At 35.4% G+C, this 21237-nt stretch overlaps 1 protein-coding gene across 6 annotated transcripts in view; it reads right to left on the reverse strand.

The window, feature by feature from the left end:
- The window catches only part of FAR1 (fatty acyl-CoA reductase 1), a 68426-nt gene that overhangs the window by 21576 nt on the left and 25613 nt on the right, over nt 1-21237 (reverse strand). For all 6 annotated transcript variants that reach the window (XM_072794018.1, XM_072794016.1, XM_072794019.1 and 3 more), the window contains 4 exons: nt 13514-13709; nt 9777-9952; nt 2744-2923; nt 802-979 (listed from right to left, as the gene is read on the reverse strand). In XM_072794018.1, coding sequence (XP_072650119.1) covers nt 802-979; nt 2744-2923; nt 9777-9952; nt 13514-13702 — 723 coding nt within the window. In that variant the 5' untranslated portion in view covers nt 13703-13709. Of the gene's footprint in view, nt 1-801; nt 980-2743; nt 2924-9776; nt 9953-13513; nt 13710-21237 lie in introns of those variants that run through there.

A 21237-nucleotide genomic window follows, 5' to 3' on the forward strand; every position in this document is an offset into this window, starting at 1 on the left:
AAAGGAGCTTATATCTGTCAAATATTTTAGCTAAATTACACTTGCTCAAGTTTGATTTTGTGCTATTTATCTCAGGCAGCATCATGAGATTTGGGGGAAATGGGAAATCCTCCTCAAAACTACTGAATAAAACAGAAGAAAAGAGAAAGCAACAGAAGCGATGCTATTACTTACTATCATTATAGAGACCTAGGTTTTTTGTAAATCAATTCATCTGTTAGTTTATATCTATTTTCTCTTATTTCAGGGATTCACAAATACCATAATGACCTGCTTTTCTACAAGCAAATTATCATAGAAATCTCTTATGCCTTCTTAGCTTGTGATCTATACAGGAAAGAGTCTACCTCCTGGAAGGCCGCCTTATTCTTGAACTAAAAAGCAAATGAAATAAAATAAGATCCTGAATATTCTCATCTCTATTTCCTTCACCTCAACAAAAGAATCTAATCAGTAAATAATTTTAAAAACCAACAAATGCTGATGTGTCAGAGGCCAACATCTTTGTCAGTCACAAGGACAATGTATAAGGCAAGGTCTGCTTTGACTCCAGACAACACCGCAGCCTTTGATTTAATTTTCAGTGAGGATTTTTTAAAGGCTTATCTGCATTTCTATATATGCAGCATCATGTTACAAAAAAGTACCAAAAAAGTACTCTATGAATGAGAACAATTTTGCCATAGTAAGCCATGTACAGTAAATAACACCTGCTCTTACATCAAACTGCCAACTCTTTTTATACAAAGACAAGACTTAAAATTCTCAATTCCATTATTACAAAAATTTCTCACAACTTACTGGAAAAGGTTCTTTCCAACTGGCACCAACAATCGATGGCCTTACAATTGCCACATTTAGCTTTGCTCCTTCTTGCTGTACAACATACTCTGCCAATGCTTTCGTGTATATGTATGTGTTAGGTCTGTCTCCTATCAATTTTGGTGTGATATCATTTACTAGGCCATCATCCATCCACCTGGTCAGCAAAGAAATTGCATGCAAAAATATTTTCAGATGTTTTACTATAAAATCAGAACCACTTAGCTTTGCATATTCAAACATATCTGTTGCTCCGATTCAAATGCTTTTATGGTTTTTACTAAAAAGAAAAAAAAATACATAAGCGGAAGTTAATCTTACTTTCATTAAACAACAACGACAAGTCCGTACCTGTGTAACTGTGATGTTATACAGACATATATATTCGGTGTAATGTCACACTCTCAAGATACCCATACTAACTGATAAGATTATCAAAGTAAGTTTTCTTCTGCATGTGGAAGAAAAAGAATCTAACAAAACTGGAGATTGTTACTCAACTTAGGAGAAGTTCCACAGCAGAGATGAATTTTGAAAAACGGAACAGTTCCTACTTTAAAACAACAACTGCGAACGCTGGCTAAGCCAAGGAGACATTATTAGCCTTATCACAGGGAGTGAGTTTACAGAGCCAATCTATGAGTTACCCTAAAATGATCTGTTAGCTAGATTTCTTTGTAAGCAAAGAAAAGAGATACAGAATGAGAAGGTTAAAAGCATTTTCTCAGCAACTTAGATGTTTGGATATGCCAACTGCTAAAAAGAGAAAAAGTAAAAAGCTTCATTAGCTTCTACTTTCAACTTTTCCCAGACATATTAAGCACTTCCAACTACTGACTCATGGGGACAATGAGGTAAATATTTGGGACCATCTAAGAAATAGAGTCAGAAAACAGAGACCAGAGAATTAATGGAATGTCTTGGTAAATTCCCATTCTTATTTATTTTCTTATAATCTGTCTGCTTCTTCATACTGAGTAGCAGGAATGCCTTAAAGAGAAAGACTTATATGTGCTTACTCTGGGAGAAAACATGGAGGAGCAATGAACACCCTCTAGAGCCCTGAGGAAAAAAGGATTTAAGTAAGGGACAGTAAACAGAGCTGAAAAGGGATAGGATCTCTGAGAAAAAAGGAAGCCTAAGGGAAACGAAGAAGAATAAAGGAGGAAAAAGCCTACAGGGCTATTATAGGAGGATTAATGATATGTTTGGATATAATGGACATGAGAATTTTCTATAATTCTAGTCCATTAAAGAAGATCCTTCTTTTTATTTTTGCTGTGATCCTGTTTGTTTTATTTGATGAGAAAGTACAGCCTGAAGCAAATGAATCTTGACCCTGCCAAATTCACTTACACCATATCCATCAAATACTCACAAATAGTAATTGCTGATAGGATCCTAGTCCTCAGAAAGGTGATAAACAATAACACCAGGAGTATCATTTAAAGGAATGAGACTGATCCTCTAATAATTTAAGGCCTTTGTACAGATTTACTCCATTGGAGGGAAAAAAAGGGGGGTAATTTTTTAATCAATTAGAACATTGCTATTCAACAAGCAAGTCATTAGTCTCCATGGGTATCAGGCACTTCTTACATTTGCTAGATTAACTCCCTGGAAAATAGAGAACCTAATGTTATGGATGAGTTGTTCAGAGACCTTCCTCCAACCATCACACTTCTTCAAATGTGAAAGCTTCAACCAGACTTCACCAACAGTCATTCAGATATAAATCTACACAATTAGAAGAACTTAGTAGATATGTAGTAATTGGTTGAATACGGAATAAATAGGTCAGGGGTGGGGGAGGCAGAGGGAGAGAGAAACTGATACAGACCAAAAGATACATATCAATAGATACTTAAGTCCAAAGTTTTGGGGATCAAAGCAAATGTGCATAAATTTAAAATAAACGCACTCTAAAGAATCAATCAGCTTCTTGGGATCCACAGGAGGTGGATAGACTACTTCATCAATATGCTTCCGATTACAGTAGGCATATGCTGTTGATACATGCATGAATACTTCCAGATTCTTCATTTGTTGTGCAAGCAGGATTAGCTGGCGTGTAGCAATCACATTCAACTGCACAGCATCTCTATAAAAGAAAAAGTGACAATGAAAAATTGGGAAGCTTTCCCAGTGAAAAATTAGAAAGTCATTTATTTTACCTGCTTAAACAATTTTATCTTCATTAGAGAGACAAGGAGACAGGAGATTTTTGTTTCTTCACAATTGACCCCTTATGTCTAATTTTGTAGATTTTATTTCAATATAAAGTACATTCCATCAGTTGTATTTAAAAAGAAAGATTTTCAGATTATAAAAGAAGCCTCACACTAGAACTTAAAAAATAAAAGTACAAATTAAAATTTTAAATTACCCAGAAAGAAACACAGATAACTTCAGTCTTTGGCTTTTATATGTACATTTTGAAGTCATGCTAGACTGCTTTTGCACCTTGATTTTTAAAAGCATATTGTTTCAATATATGGAATTACAAAGAAGTAATCAGAATGGTTAAGTAATTTTAAAATGCTAAGGCAGAGTCACTAATAAGGGTAAAACAGTCAAAGAAAACTCCGAAACATTAAATTACATTAACATATAATCAACTAAGAATATGTTTATTTCCCTGTGTAGCAATTAATCCAAACACTTCTTAAAGACTAGCTTACAAAATTCAAAGGGGTACTATAATAAAAACGGGTACATTCTGTCACAAGAGACACATACAGGACTCAAAAATGATCTATATATTAACCTCTTTTTGAAATTTATCCAAAGTAAATAATTTTACAAATGCAAAAGTATATATGCAGAAAAATAATCAGTGAAGCATCTAGTAATAGCAAAAGCCTAGAGAGCCTTTCATTCACTATGAATGAAATGAATAAACTTTAACAAAGCAGGTATTTTATCACAATGAAAGAATAGTGTCATTTTAAATAATTATAATAACTATAAAAACATGGGAAATCTGTATGAAGATTTTTAAAACACAGGCATTACAAAGTAAAGCAGGATTAAGAACAAGACTCTCGAGTACCTGAATTCAAATTCTGGCCTGGCCTACCTCTCAGTGACCTTGTATAGTTCACCTGTAAATAGGAACTATAACAGAGTCTACCTACTAGGATTTATACAAAATTAAAAGAAATAAATAGCTTGCAAGTATTTAGCATTATTCCTAAATAGGCACTAAAACAGGCTTTCAATAAATATTACTAAAGGTAAAGAGATGGTGGATAGTTTTTGCTTGTTATTTGAACGAAAAAAAGTTGATATATTCAATACCAGTAATACTGTGAAAAAACTGGTAAAGTAATACACTGTTGGTGACTACACTGATAGAACTGATTCAAAGAGATTAAGACAAAGTACCAGAAAAAAAAAAAAAAGACAAAGTACCAGGAAGTACAGAAATGATGTAACTACTCCTCTAGTGAACCTACTGAAATTCACTCAAAGGAAAAATTTGTTCTTTTTTAAAAAGATTTTATTTATTTATTCATGAGAAACAGAGAGAGAGGGGCAGAGACACAGGCAGAGGGAGAAGCAGGCTCCCCATGGGGAGCCCAACACGGAACTCATCCCAGGACCCCAGGATCACGCCCTGAGCCAAAGGCAGACACTCAGTGAGCCACGAGGTGCCCCGAAAAACTTGTTCTAACATTAATTTTTCAAAGAAAGAAATGAAAATCCCCTAAATTTGTTATACCTAGTGAACATTATACATAAATTATGGCATATCAACATGGTGGAATACAATCATATCATAAAAGTTTTAACCATGAAAAAATCAGAAGTGTGGAAATTGTTTCCCCAAGTAAAATCAGTTCTATGTTTAAATTTTATGTAAAACAATGTATATTTGAAGACAGACCACAATGAGGATGTTTTTAAAATCACAATAGTTTTGAGTACTTTTCAAAATTCTTACATTTTCAGTATTAATGAAGAAAAAAAATCTAATTATTCTTTTAAAGGCCAGGATATGTCACTGATAGAATCTGATCCGCCTGACTCTAAAGCAGTGCTTTGGTATCTGTTCGCATTTGCAAAACAATGGAGATCGGAGGGTACTGTTTTGGAAGAGGTATACAGAAAATATTCTGTTACAGGTTCCTGAGGACAGGACAACAAGTTCTGGGTCACCAAGAACAAGAAATAATTCACGAGAGGAAAACTCCTGTGCATTATTTTTTCCTTTAATTTAACAGTATCCAAGGGTTCATGAAAACATACTAAAAGTAATTTTTTTTAAATGAAGTAATTGGTTTGTGGTCTTAAAATCATGAGAATATCTTTTTTCTTCCTTATCTCAACTGAGAAGGGAAAAATCTGCTCAAATGGAAATCCAGCAAAAAAGGCATTTCACAGAGAGGATACAGTCCACTAGACTGTAAGGCAATATGCTATTTTCTTTTGCATTTGTGAAACAATGAAGCTAGGGAGGGTAATGTTTTGGGAGCAGTACACAAAGGATATTCTGTTACAGGTTCCTGAGGATGGTAACAGAATTTCTGGGTCACTGAAAATAACGAATAACTTCAGAGAGAACACTCTTGTACCTTGTCTACTACCCCTGTGCCTGAGAGCCCAAACGTGATGGCACTTTATATGCCCACATAAGTAACTCTCAATATCACTGTAAGGCTAATAATCTCACTCTATTTTACCACCATCCAAGTTCTACTCCACTGAACCTCAGACTGAGATCCTGACTCTGATGTTAGATCAGAAAGCCAAAATAATAATAATAATAATAATATTCCCATGGTTTAATTATATGGAGTCATAAAGACATCTTAAATAACATTAGCTTTTGGAGGAGGAGCAAAATGAACAAATCTTTATTAATTTATGGTCCACCATTAATGTCGACACAGAAGCCACTTCACAGAAAAAAAAGAATAAAGAACTCAACTTGAACTGGCAATAAATCTTGTTTACCTGTCTTAAAAACATATCCTGCTCAAACTCTGTGTTGATATACTTCTAAGACTTTAAACCAGAGATCTCATGCTTGGCATGACAGACACCTGAGAGTCAGATTGCTGGAGCTAATCCTCAGATACTCTGTAATATCTGAATTGATGCCTGGAAAACTATATATATATGTTACATATACATGATTTATAATCTATATGTAATATGTAGTTTATAATATATATTTATATATATAATACATATATTTATATTTTAAGATTTTATTTTTTATGTAACTTCTAGCCTCAATGTGGGGCTCAAACTTAGGACCCCGAGCCCAAGTCAAGAGCTGCATGCTCTACTGATTGAGCCAGCCAGGTGCCCCTGGAAAACTATTTTTAAAAAGTTCCCCAGGCCATTCTGATATCTCTTTCCCCTTTCCCCACTTCTGAGAAAATACTTCATACATGAGATCTCATCACTATTGCTGATTTTTTTTTTTTTTAATTCAACAAAGACATAGACACAGATATCTCGGGACCAATTAGTCAATCTTAAGGTAGGAGACCCAGACATCTATAACTTAAAATCACACACAGAGTCTCGCCACAAATAAAGATTCCTGGGGTTATTATCTAAAACCAGAGGGTCCAAATATTCCAAGTAGAGTCCAATTCTGCATTTTTAACACATTTTCCAGGAATTTTTAAGATTCATAAAGCATTCTGAAGTGGGAGAGTCGATGCCCTTAGACTCAACAACTTCTTGATCTTTTCTCATCATCCATCTTTACTTCTACTCCTTTCTCTTTTTTTTTTTTTTTTTTTAAGATTTTATTTATTCATTTATGGTAGACACACAGAGGGAGAGAGGCAGAGACACAGGCAGAGGGAGAAGCAGGCTCCATGCACCGGGAGCCCGACGTGGGATTCGATCCGGGGTCTCCAGGATCACGCCCTGGGCCAAAGGCAGGCACCAAACCGCTGCGCCACCCAGGGATCCCCCTCTACTCCTTTCTCAATGCCTACTCGCACCTACTCAACATATCCCATGTTCATATTCACATATTATCCTATTCAAACTGCTGCATCTCTAAAATCTCATACTAAGAATTTCCCCCAGACCACCCCTCCACTTCCCCCCATAAGCCTGTTTTCTGTCCTCATCATGGTCTCCAGTTTCTTGCTATGGTTTTACTCTCAACTCCACTAGCCCTATATCCCACCTTCACTTTCTTTATTACCTTAGGAACACCAGACCCCAGGATCAACTATTTAATTTAAGGAATTCCTTTTATTATCCTCAGTATCATTCTCCCTTCATTTTTTGCCAGTATTTCTTTACAATCCCTTAATCTTAATACCCACTTTTTCCCACCTCAAGATTTATAAATTATCATATCTCAAAATAAATGCATACTACCACCTCTCAATTCTTATAGCACTTAATGTATGCTCTTCAGTAATTTCTTACTTTCTACCCTACACTATGATTATTTAGGCAAATCTATCTCCCTTTTAGACTATCTGGACTTTGCAAACAGGATCTGTGTGCAATTTCTTGGTTTTTCCCAAAATAATGGGTATAATGTTGGGAGTAAAATCTGGATTATTTTTTGCCCTGGTAATAAAGTCTGTGTCATTTTTAAATTTTTGAGTAAACTTAAAAAATGATTATAAAGAGTAACTATTTCTTAGGCAGTTACTACATGCCAACTTACAGTATTCTAGAATGCCTGGCCCAAATATAATCTTGCAATATCATCATTTACAATACCATTAAAACTGCTTTACCAAAAACAATAATTTCAGTTAAATGACTAAGGTTACGTCAGTAAAGGCAATAAATTTTATTATTCATCTATATATCCTCCTTGCACTATGAGATCACTAGTAAGAGAAGAAAGAATAATGAATAGATTTCCCTTTCATTAATGGCAGACTTGCTTACCCCAAGGGGAACGGAAAGAGAGAAAGAAGGTCCTTCTCATAAAGATTACTTTTGAGTAGTTTCACCCTAATTAATGTTGTCTGTTTGCAAATCCATTTCCCCTTTAAAAGCACCTAATTTTTCCTTTAAGCTAATAAGGACTATTCCACAATTATCCAGTAAATATGTATCTTTTTTTTATTGAAAACAGTTTCAAAAGACTGTGTGCGCTTTCTTTTGGTTATGAAAAACAATGAAAGCTAGAACTATGGGGGGAAATATCTGTTAGAGTATTTAATATTAAAAACCTATTATCACAATATCCAAAGATAATAAGTGGCAAGTATAAAAAGCTGTATATAAATACACATATATGTACACACATCTTTTATGAAAGTGAGATTCTAACTATAGCTCTACTAAGATTCTTTTGTCACTTTTGAATCATGAACACATGATGGTTATACAGAAACAACTAAAAAGTAAATAAATTATTATCACCAGATAATAAAGGATAAACTCAAAGTTAGAGATAAGGTATGTAATTCCAAAGCTCATGTCCTTTCCAGTACACAGTGCTGCCTCAGCTTCCTCAAGTATAAAATGCACTTGCTCACAATATTACAGTGGTAACATTAACATAGAAAAAAATAATGAAAGAGAAAATTTACCCTGAAAACTACAAAGTACAATTAAAGAAATGTAAGTGACTATGACAGTGCCCTCACCTGGAATATGGATAAAACTTACTGTAATGCTTTGGTGCTGAATTATCACATTATATAATATCAATTAAGGCTTATACTTTTATATCAAAGACTTTATGGGAAATAGGGATCCCTGGGTGGCGCAGCGGTTTGGCGCCTGCCTTTGGCCCAGGGCGCGATCCTGGAGATCCGGGATCGAATCCCATGTCGGGCTCTCAGTGCATGGAGCCTGCTTCTCCCTCTGCCTATGTCTCTGCCTCTCTCTCTCTGTGACTATCATAAATAAAAAAAAAAAAAAAAAAAAAATTAAAAAAAAAAAGAAGAAAAAAAAAATTAAAAAAAAAAAGAAGAACAAAGACTTTATGGGAAATAATCTCAAAACCCTTTATAAACAAAACTTAACTTAAAAACACTTTAAGAAGGGTTTCAAGTATTTGTAAAACCTAAAATAGTCTGCACTATTTTAACTGGTATAAGACCATACAATTAGGTTAACATTATAAAACTGTATTTTTTAACACACTATCAAAAAGAATCCTCTGAATTAAGCACCATTATTTGATAATGCATATTTTAAAAACACTAGTAAACGTTTAAAACATTATTTTTTTCTTGAAACAGGCATTTTGACAGAAGTCCAAATTATTTTATTTTTTTTTTAAAGATTTTATTTATTTATTTGAGAAAAAGAAAGAACGAGCAGTGGGGAGGGGCAAAGGGACAGAGAGAGAGAAGCAGACTCCCTGATGAGCAGGAAGCCCAATGCTGGGCTTATTGTTCCCAGGACCTGGAGATCATGACTTGAGCTGAAAGAAGATACGTCACTGACTGAGCCACCAAGGCACCTCTTTCATCTTTTTTTTTCAAATTATTTTTTTAATTAAACATATGTCCACTGCTGCCTGTCCCTAACAATGCTACCAAGTTCTAAAACAAAGACAAGGTATGGCTTAAATTTATTAGCCATTTTATCTTACTGTGCAGAACCTGAGCTCAATTTTTTTTTTTTCTAATTTTCAGGTGAATATGTGTGGGATAGAAAAATAAAACTGCTGAGGTGCAGGCTTCTGAAAGAATGAAGGGAAGAAGAAACAAACAGTTGTTAAGACTGATACACTTACTGAAGGTAAATTTCTCTTTCTTCTATTCCATACTTCCCTACCCTACAGTTAAATTCAAGGCAACTTCTAATACGCAGACACTAGCTGTCCAATATTTCTAAACTAATAATAAGAAGAAAATTCTCTTAACACTCTTTAAGACATAGAAAGCTACCATTAACATAGGGCAGTTTCAAATCACTTTCAAAACAATCTGACTAAAAAGAATTCAAATTTTTAAACTGTGATGAAGTTCAAATATCATATAAATACCTTTACTTACCTTAAATTTTCATTAAACCTTACTGTAGCTGCACAGTGGAATATAATATTGATAGAATCTATGATGATCTCTTTATCTTCTTCACTAAGAGCCAGTTTAGGTTGGGTGAGTTCACTGTTGATCGCTATAACTTTCTCTCTAAAATCTGGATTTTCATCTCTCAATCTGTCAAAGAGCTAGCCAAGGGGAAAAAATATTTTAGAACAATATTTTTCAACTTTCTAAAACCCTTGGCACCCCACCAAGGGTCACTTCTGAAAACTTCAACTATGTTAATCCTAAAGTTGCCATTCTTAACTGCTATCATTCTGTATAGAAAACAGCCTATGAAACCCACATTATCATCCCCATTTTACATATGAGGAATCTGAGATGCAGAGTGGTTAAGTAACTTGCCAAGGACACAGAACAGGTACTTTTAAGAGTTATATTTGAAGTGCCCATGCTTTTGCTGACTAAACTATATTGTACTGTTCCTCAAAATAGACTTAAGCAGTATAGACATCAGGACAATGTTTAAAATGATAATTCAGACTTCTAAAACCCCAATCTTAATTTATGACTTCATTTTATTTTGCTTTTATTCTGTTGCAGTAGATTACAGTAAAATACCATTATTGTCTATATCAAGTGTGAGGCCAATATTTTTGAAGAAGAAGAAAAAAGTAAATATGCTGATGGAAAAAAAAAGTTGGTGAGGAAATATGCAAATTAGAATCTGGACAAACTTGAGAAATACCATATATACAGGATTCTAACCCCAAAATTCAATATCCTTAAGGATACTAGAAGAAATAAATTAAGTAAAAAAATCAGTTAGATCCCAAGGTGATTTTAGTGGCAAAGGCACATTCGATTTTGAGTCAAATTTAATTTTTCATCCCAGATTTTTTTAAAGGAACATTGATGCTATCTCCAGATCACTGCTCTTTTACATTTTGACTCTCCACTTCATTTAAAATCCATACTTGTGGTTTAAGCAGAGATTCTGAATCTGGAAAGAAAGTCTATATGGTATATAGAATGCTCACTTATCTTCCGAAGTGGATATAACAGTGTTGCCCCTTCCACTACTGTTAGGTAGTGACTTCAGTATTAATGTGTTCCTTTATTAATTATTAAATATCTACTAAGCATTTCAGATGAGCAGGCACCTTCTAGACACTGAGAAAACAAAACAACAATCTTTGCCTCAAGCTATTTAGAATCTGACAGGAAAAACCAAACAAGTAAACAAACAATTAAGATACGTCGTTAAAGGTAACATTACAGGGCTAGGAGTCTGTACAGGAGAAAGAACTAACCCAAATGAAGAAGGACCAGAAATTAAAGAATAGTGTTCCAGGCAAAGAAAGCAGCACATATAACCACCTAGAAATAAGAGAGCATTAATGTTTGGGGAATTAAAAATAATTCAATACAACTTGGCCAATGACTAAGAATGAGGGATAAGTACTTGTGAGCTCCACAAGGAAGGGATCACATCTGTTTTGCTCAGCACTCAGGTCTTAGTTAGCCCAATGCCTGGCAAGATGTAGACATGATCAATGTATGTTATGTGAATACATCCATTAGGTGGAAAAGTTGGGAAGAGAATCTAGTACACTTATGGAGACACAAGTTCAGTGTTCTGAATGCTGGCTATAAAGGGTCTGTGCGATACCCGTAAGACAGGTCTAGTAGAGGTAAATGGCTCTGCGGGTCTGGAGCTCAGGCAAAAGAAGAGCCAGACTACCCATACAGATTTTACTAACCACATACAGGGAGCCCTGGGAAGAAAAGATCACCCAGGTAGCAGTGGTGATGAGCACCCGTGGTTCAGACTAGATGAAGCTTTTCCCAAATCTAATTTAAAATACAACCATTTGTCTCACTTAAGAGAGTGCTGAGTAATCACCTAATTGGATCTAGTAAGAAAAGATCAAGGCCTAGGACAGAACTCTGAAGAATATTGTTTAAGGGGCAAGCAGGAAAAAAGCAACCTGAGGAATGCCCAGAAAAGTCCTTTAACACCTTGAATTCATACTTTTCATTCTCTCACACTGCCAATGACCTTTAACTCCTCTTCATATCAGATATCTCCAACCACCAAGATAAGCTCATGCTGCTTCCCAAGTTCATGTCAAACCTGATACTCTTCCTGTCTCTAGCCACCATCTCTTTATTCAATACTATCTCTTCTGGTGCTTTTAATCCACCGGCACACCCCAATCAGTTCCTACTTGACTATGTTCACTAATACCCTCTTTGAGATACCTTATTACCTTTCCAGAATTTATTTTGTGGTCAATCCTCAATTAATGGAGTTTCTTTTCCTGGAGACATTCATCAGTGGTTCTCACCTTGGGGAAATTTTACCCCCAAGGGAACATCTGGTGATGTCTGAGACATTTTTCATTGTCACAACTGGGAGGTGGTGCAGCGGGGAGGAGATTCTGGCATCTAGTGGGTAGAGGCCAAGAACGCTACTAATCACCCTACGATGCACAGGACAGCTCCCTATAATAAAGAATTATCCTGTCCAAAATGTCAATAATGCTTAAGTTGAGAAACTACTATAAAACAATGTCCCACTATGATATATGCTTTTTGCCTATGCTCTTTACTATTTCAAAATTATAGCAGGCTTTATCTATCAGTTTCTTACTAAATTCAAATGTGCATTTTTTGATACCTGACATAAAAAGAACTCATCTTACTGACTTACTAGCAATGCTACACATAATGGGGAGACCACAGAGGAGATGCCCAAATCTTTGACATTTTACGCAGGCTCTCAATTCCAGCCAAGACTTTAACCTCAGTAACTGCTCCTATCCAGTCTCTCGTGACACTTCTACACTCCCTCTTTCCTCTTAAAAACCCTCTGGCCCAAAGGCTCCATTAAGGCAAGGATTCTATTTTATTTATCCCTCAGTTCAACCCCTTACATCAAATCAAGTACTCAATACTGAGTATGCACAGTAAATGTTTTCTGAAATATAAAAAATGAGTAACAATAAATAACCTCTTACTAGGCAAGGACATCGTTGGGAGGGGGATTAAAACATACTAATTACAAGTGATTAAAAGGTACTAGATACTACCTAATTAACTAAAAAATCACATAGCTTCTATACTAAACTTACTATCAATGAATGTCAGATAAATTCATTCACTGAGAGAATTCAAAGCTTACAATTATGAAATAATTTTACTCCAGATCATTTCAATTTTTTCTTAGCAATATTTTTCTAAAGGTTCAAAATGCATGACCTATTCTTGTATTCTAAACAACCTCTCTGTCATCATGTTCTTATTTGTCAAACGGGAATATGTTACTTTGCTACTTCCTAACACTGCTGTGGGGAACAACCAGTGCTTACCAATTTTTAAGTGGTATCAAAGGATGTTTGGCAGCACACTGGGTAGTTAGAAACTACCTTGTAATTATTTATTATTCTGAATACTACCTAAGATATCTATTAATTATAAATAACAGGTCTCAAATATTCTAAAAACACATTAAATATCTACCATATAGGTATTTTAGAACTTGTTACACAATTTTGCCCATCACAGAGGAAAGTTATTTTCTCCTACTCATCACAAGACATACCCAGTTTATTGCCATCCTGTAGAATTTTTTTTTTCACTAACTTTTTTCAGGACACTGAAGAAGCAAACTGAACTGTTGAGGATTACAGTAATTATATATACAAAAACATACTCTCTTCTCAATCATTTCCCCCACTTACCTTGCCACTAATTACTTCTTCTACTCGCTCTTGGGGTGTCTGTCCAGCTTTCTGTCTCACCAAAACATACACTGAATTCACCTTAGGACAAGACCTCAGCAACTTTTCCAGAAGTACCTTCCCTAGGAAACCGGTAGCTCCAGTGAGGAGGACATTCTTGCCTTCATAGTATTCTGGTATTGAAACCATTCTGATCCTAAGGAAAACATAGCAAATAAATATCAGTTCAAAGATTTATGTTAATTCTTCTTACTAAAAATCTCTTGCCATTGAAATAAATATTTTAAAGGATAGACAAAAATTAAAGTCAATGTTAAAAAATGGGGACCTTATCCTCTGGGTCATTGTAGGAAGGTGAGAAGAACAACAAACTGCACAACTGGTTTCTGATCTCAGCGTTTACCCCCTGGATCACCTCCGACAAGTAACTCACCTTTTCTGCACCTGGGTTTCTTTAGTACTGTTTATATTAAATGACTTCTAAAAGTTCCTTCCAACAATATGAACCCCAAATCTTCACTTGAACCTCAGTTAAACCCTACAGACCAATGAATCCTATTTCTCTGTCTCCAAAAGGATTTATAACACCAAATACAGGTCAGCAGTAAGACTCAATTGCTAGCTTGTATAACATGGCAAGGTATCAAATTCACCTATCATCACCAGTTGGAACAAGAAAAGGAAACACCAAGTCCTTCTCTTCCATGTCTGTAGTGACAATATATCCAAAAGGTGCTTTAAATCTCCCTTTTAAAAAAGTCACAGTAAGAAATACTTAGGCTGACTTATCCTCCCTGTCCAAATTCTACTAAAACAGCAGAAAAGATAGTGTACTAAGAGAACAAACAAAAGAACCATGATGAATGGAAAAAAACAAGATGCAGAAGGATTCATGCAGTATGTCACTATTCAAAGCTCAACACATTCAAAACAATGCTCTTTATTGTTTAGAAATGCACATACACACAATAATATTAATAGATGCATGAGGAGTGCAATACAATCAGAGAAGAAAATAGGAACTTCACTTGTATTTATGGGGTTTGGGGGTTTTTTGTTGTTGTTTTGTTTTTAAGATTGTATTTATTCATGAGAGACACAGAGAGGCAGAAACAAAGGGAGAAGCAGGCTCCTTGCAGGGAGCCCAATGTGGGAGACTTGATCCCCAGACCCGGGATCACACTCTTGAGCTAAAGGGAGACACTCAACCGCTGAGCCACCCAGGCATCCCTTGTATTTCTGTTTTAAGCTCAGGAGTAGACATGTGTTTTATGTCCAAATTTTTCATAATGATAAAAATAATAAATTTATCACAATCTGAAGATAAGAAGTAGACCCATTAACAAGCAGAAAGGAGGGAAGGAAAGAAGGAAAGTATTTCTAGAAGAAACAGACACAACTAAATTGACAGAGAAGCCATAGCAAAAGAAATAGCAACTCAGGCAAAGCAAGCACAGGAGAGAACTTACATGGGGGCAAGAGCTCTCCCAACTCCCTGAATAGAGAACACCAAGCTCAGGATCAAGAAGCTGAATTGAAGCACAGGGAAATCAAGGTAATTAGAGGATTGCTCACACAACAGCTGAGCCACTCATGACAGTCTTACTTCCTGTATAAACTTGAGCTCCCAAGGCTTAGTATCCAGATCTGCTGAGAACATCCAGCATGGGTGCTAGGGACAAAAGAGAAGTAGGGCTGAGCCTGACATTTCTCCTAACAGCCACAAATCCTGGTCGGGGAGGTGGAGAATCAGGACAGAGGAAACCAAAGCAACCAAAAAACGTCTCGCAGCACTTGAGGCCCAGAATCAATTTTAGGTCCTAAGCCTATCTGGCTGCTGTTGGCCCTTAAAACAATCTCATGCATAACTCTTGATCAGTAATCTCCCTTAGAGAAAAGCTCTTTTGGAAAAACAGAGCTCAAAAAACTGAGAAGAAGCCAGTATCAGCCACCAAAACCAATCATCCTTGTCCTTTGTAAATATGAATAGATAACCAAGGATCACCAGATATTTAAGAAATATCTAACAAAATTAAGAAGGACCAAAATGAAAAACAATAGAATCAATCACAAAGGAAACGAAGATAATGAAAAACTTAAAGAAAATTTAAGTTCTAACAGAAATTCTCCAAGCCATTACAAGAATATTGTATCCATAAAATAAACTACTATGAAAAAGGAACAGAATAAGCATGTGAAAATCAGAAATTCAAATGTACAGAGAAAAATCCAATAAATACATAACCTATTAAATGTAAATGAATTTAAAAAATAAATGTAAATGAATTTAAAAAGGTCACTAAATACAAGGTTTATATGGAAAAAAGCAAATGTATTTCTATACATCAGCAACACAGAAAATGAAGTTAACAACAAAAACACTATATACCATTTATCACACCATCCAAACAGCAAAATACTATAGAAAATAGCCAGTACTGATGAGGACACAGAGAAACTGGAACCTATGTACATTGCTTGTGGGAATGTAAAGTGGCTCAACTGCTATAGGAAAGGCTGGTGGTGCCTTAAAAAGTTAAATACAGAATTATATGTCCTTCTAATTCCACTCCTAGATATATACCACCCCCCAAAACTGCCAACAGGTATTCAAACAAGTACATGTACATGTATGTTTATAGCAGTATTGTTCGCACAGCCAAATAGTACAAACAGCTCAAAATGTCCATCAACAGATGCATGGATAAACAAATTATGGTCCATATCCACAATGGAATACTATTCAGCCATAAAAAGGAATGGACTGACACATACTACAACAGGGGAGTGAACTTCAAAAACATACTAAGTGACATAAGCCAGATACAAAACATCACATAGTATATAATTCCATGTATAGAAATATCCAGAATAAATCAATCCATAAAGACAAAATGCAGATTGGTGGTTGGCAGGGGTGGTGAGGAGAGTGGACAGTGGGGAGAAACTGCTTAAGGAGTTTTACTCTGCAGTGATGGAAATGTTTTGGACCTCGATGGAGTTGATGGTTGCACATTACAAAGTTGGTGGTTATAAATGTACTAAATGCCACTGAATTCTTCACTTTAAAATGGTTAATATAGGGCAGCCCGGGTGGCTCAGCAGTTTAGCGCTGCCTGTGGCCCGGGGTGTGATCCTGGAGACCTTGGATCGAGACCCATGTCGGGCTCACTGCATGGAGCCTGCTTTTCCCTCTGCCTGTTGTCTCTGCCTCTCTCTCTCTCTCTCTCTCTCTCTCTCTCTTTCTCTGTGTCTCTCATGAATGAATAAATAAAATCTTTAAGTTAATTAATTAATTAATTAAATGGTTAATATATTGTGTAAATTTTACCACGATAAATTGTTTTTAAACTACCAAAAGTTAGAAGCAAGTCTGAAAGGTATTTGAGAGCTCTCTTCTGAAAACTACAAGACAGAGAGAAATTAAATAATACCTAAATAAATAGATACACAATGTACATTCTTGGATTAGAAGACATCTTTATACAATGTCAGCTCACCATCCTTAGATTCAATACAATCCCAATCAACCTGTAAGCTGTTTTACATGTGGATGGAAACTAAGATTCTAAAATGTTGTGGCAATAGAAAGGGACAAGAATAGCTAAGACATACACTAAGAATAACAAAGCTGGAGAACTTCAATACCATACAACAAGTTGTATTATAAAGCTGCAGGAATGTGGTATTGGGACAAAGAATAGTGCAGTCAATTCACTATCCCTATAGAAAATGAATCCTGACTTCTACCTAATACCACACACAAAAATGAATTCTAGATAAACACCTAAAGATGAAAGGTATCAAGAGGAGGACAGAACAGCTCCATGATCTTGGGGTAGGCAAATATTTATTAAATAGGACACAAGAAGTGTGTCCTAACCAGAAAACAAAAATACTCATAAACTGGAAGACACCAAAATTAAGTTCATCCCATAGTACTATTAATAAAGAGAAAAGGCAAATTAAAGTAAAAGATATTTGTAGTAATAACAAATGATTACTATCCAGAATATATAAAGAACTACAACTCAATGAGAAGAGATATATCCATAGAAAAATGAGAATGGCTTGGGGGAAGCATAAAGGAGAGTATCCAAATGGAATTACCAAAGAAGATCCAAATAGCCAATTAGCACATGAAAAGGGGGCTCACCTTCATTAGTTACCAAGTTAAAATCACAATGTTATCCCAATACACTGTCCCCAATATGGCTAAAATGAAAAAGACAGACAATAAGTGGTATTGGTAAGGATCCAGAGAAACTGCAACTTTCACCTACTGCTGGAGGAAGTATAGGTTGGTATAACACTTAGCAAAAGTGGTATTACATACTGGGGCTGAACACTTACATATCATATGACTTAGCAATTCAACTCCTAGTTATATACCCAAGAGAAATGAGTACATATGCTCACCAAAAAACTGATAAGTATGTTTATAGGAGCACTGTTTCTATTGGCCCCAAATTAAAACAACTCAAATGTCTGTCGACAGTATCTTGTATACATTAATTGCATATTCATACAATGGAATATTTTAAAACAATGAAATGAAGGAACAATCACTATATACAATATGGATGGGTCTCACAAAGAGAACACTGAGTCAAAGAGGTCAAACATACAAAGTGTATACTATATAGTGTCATTTACATAAAATTCAAAAACAGGCAAAGCTCATCAGTTAAAGGTTAGAACAACAGTTATCTTACAAAGAAGAGGTAGTGACCAGAAGGGGGTGTGAGGGAGGCTTCTGAGATACTGATAATCTATTTCTTGATGTAGATTGGTTCATTTTTTAAAAATTCAACAAGCTGTACATTCAAGATTTATGGACTTTCTTAACATATGCTATATACCAATAAAAAGTTTACTTTAAAAAATAAAAACATCGTATGACCATATGTCTTGGTTTCCCTGGAATAAACTTGGTTTATACATGCTATCCCAGCTTAAGGAGCCCTCTTAAGTATTTCAGTTTATACAATAAATTATATAGTTACTCTAGTTATAACCCACTTTAGATCTAAATAAAACTATTTCAAGATTTCAGTGACTAAAAGCCTAATTAAAACAATAGCATGTTAAAGATAAAATGTTAATAACCTCATAGGGGAGATATGAAGAAAACTGTGTACCAATATACCTAACAAATCAGGCAGGTATTAATAAAAATTATATGGTAATTACATGTTAACCATAGTGTACTTAGAACATGGCCTAGATGGGGATCCCTGGGTGGCTCCGCAGTTTAGCATCTGCCTTCCGCCCAGGATGTGATCCTGGAGTCCCAGGGTTGAGTCCCACGTCAGGCTCCCTGCATGGAGCCTGCTTCTCCGTCTGCCTGTGTCTCTGCCTCTGTGCCTCTGTCTGTCTGTCTCTCTCATGAATAAATAAATAAAATTAAAAAAAAAAAAAGAACATGGCCTAGAACAATCACCTGATTCTCTGAGCTTCATTTTCTTCATATGTAAGAGTTTATTCAATAAATATTTATTAAGCACCTACTAGACACCAGGCACAAGAAAATTTTCCATGGGTGTACATACACATTTAAAATAGAAAAATATATCAGGCAGGCTTCCCTTTAATAACTGAGGATTTACAGCCTGAATATATGATTGGCTCAACCCTAAACTAATAAACTACATACTTTCTTTCCTCATCTACAAAGACAACTTCCCTCTAAACCCTAAATAGCAAATCTGTTAACACAAAATAGCAGAAAATCTTTATCAAACCTGATTTTTACTAGTTTCAGGTAACTAGACAAAGCTATTTATTTACATGTGACTTACATGTTTTTCTTCATAGAAGAAAGAACAGACTTTCTACAAGTTTCCCATTTTTATCTCTTTGCTACCAAAAGCTTGACAGGCCTTAAGTATTTTAAAACTCTATGTCTAGGTATTCTTGATTCCTTTCATCCACCAATACATTTATTTCACCATACTAATTTATTGGCAAAGCTAGCACAAATAAGAATTCTTTCAAGGCAAGTCCAGGCTTGTCATATCTTCCACACAGTCAGTCCTGCCAGTGTAGCCAGAAGCTACTAGAAAATTGAAAGCCAGGAAAGAAAATGCTGCCAATCCTTCTAGAGCATGCTGTTTTAATTCCAACTGCGTGATTCTATTATATAGCAAGATATCTAAGCGCCTATCATCTGCTGACAAGTAAGTAGCTGCAGCATTGCAACACTGAGGAAAAACAGCAGCACTGCCATTCCTGTGTGCTGGGGCGGAGGGGCTATGAAATGTGATTCATATTTATTTTTACTGTTCTTGAGCTGTCTTTTAGAAAACATCACTTAACAGTGACAGCTGAGTTTTTTTTTTTTTTTTTTCAAAAAGTATCTCATCCTCACAGAACTACAACAAATACTAAATTTGTATGGAACCATAAAAGACCCCAAATAGCCAAAGCAATCTTGTGAAAAAGAAACAAAGTTGGAGGTATCACAATCACAGATTTTAGGGTACACTACAAAGCTGTAGTAACCAAAACAGTATGGTACTGGCACAGAAACAGACACACAGATTAATACAATGGAATAGAGCTCAGAAATAAACCCACACTTATATGGTCAATTAATCTATGACAAAGAAAACAAGAATATACAATGAGTCAAAGACTCTCTCTCCAAGAAATGGTGTTGAGAAACTGGACATCTACATGCAAAAGAATGAAACTGGACCACTTTCTTACACCATACACAAAACTAAACTCAAAACAGATTAACGACCTAAATGTGATGTGAAACCTGAAACCATAAAACTCTGAGAAGAAAAAACACAGGCAGTAATCTGACTTCAGCCTTAGCAATATTTTTCTACATGTCTCCTCGGGCAAGGGAAATAAAAACAAAAATAAACTTCTGAGACTATGCCAAAATAAAAAGCTTTTGCACAGCAAAGGAAACCATCAATAAAATGAAAAGGCAACCTACTGAATGGGAGAAGATACTTGTAAATGATGTATCCAAAATACATAAAGAAGTATACAACTCAACACCAAAACCTACAAATAATCCAATTCAAAATGGGCAGAGGACCTGAATAGAGATTTCTCAAAAGACATACAGATGACCAAGAAGCACATGAAAAGATGTATAACATCACCAATTATCAGGGAAATGCAAATCAAAGCCACAATGAGTTATCACCTCATACCTGTCAGAATGGTTAGTTACCAAAGACAAAAAAAAAAAAAAAAAAAAATCACATTGTTGGTGAGGATGTAGAAAAAAAGAAACCCTCATGTGCAATTCAGGGGAATGTAAATTGGTGCAACCATTGTGGAAACAAGTATGGAGGGTCGTCAAAAAATTAAAAATACAATTACCCTCTGACTCAGTAATTCCACTACTAGGTACCCAAAGAAAACAAAAGCACTAATTCAAAAAAATATGTACTCCTATGTTCACTGCATTATTTACAATAGCCAAGATATGGAAGCAGCCTAAGTCTCCATAGATGAATGGGTACAGATGTGAGATATAGATATCTCTACACACACACACACACACACACACAATGGAACATTACTCAACATAAAAAAAAGAGTGAGATCTTAGCATTTGGGGCAACAAAGATGGACTAAGAGGGCATTATGCTAAGTGAAAGAAGTCTGACAGGGAAAGACAAATACCATATGACTTCACTCATATAAATGAATGAGTGAAGAATACAAATGAATAAACAAAAGGTAGAAGTGGACCC

The sequence above is a fragment of the Canis lupus genome, chromosome 23 (genome assembly GCF_048164855.1).
Source record: "Canis lupus baileyi chromosome 23, mCanLup2.hap1, whole genome shotgun sequence".
NCBI classification, from domain to species: domain Eukaryota; kingdom Metazoa; phylum Chordata; class Mammalia; order Carnivora; family Canidae; genus Canis; species Canis lupus.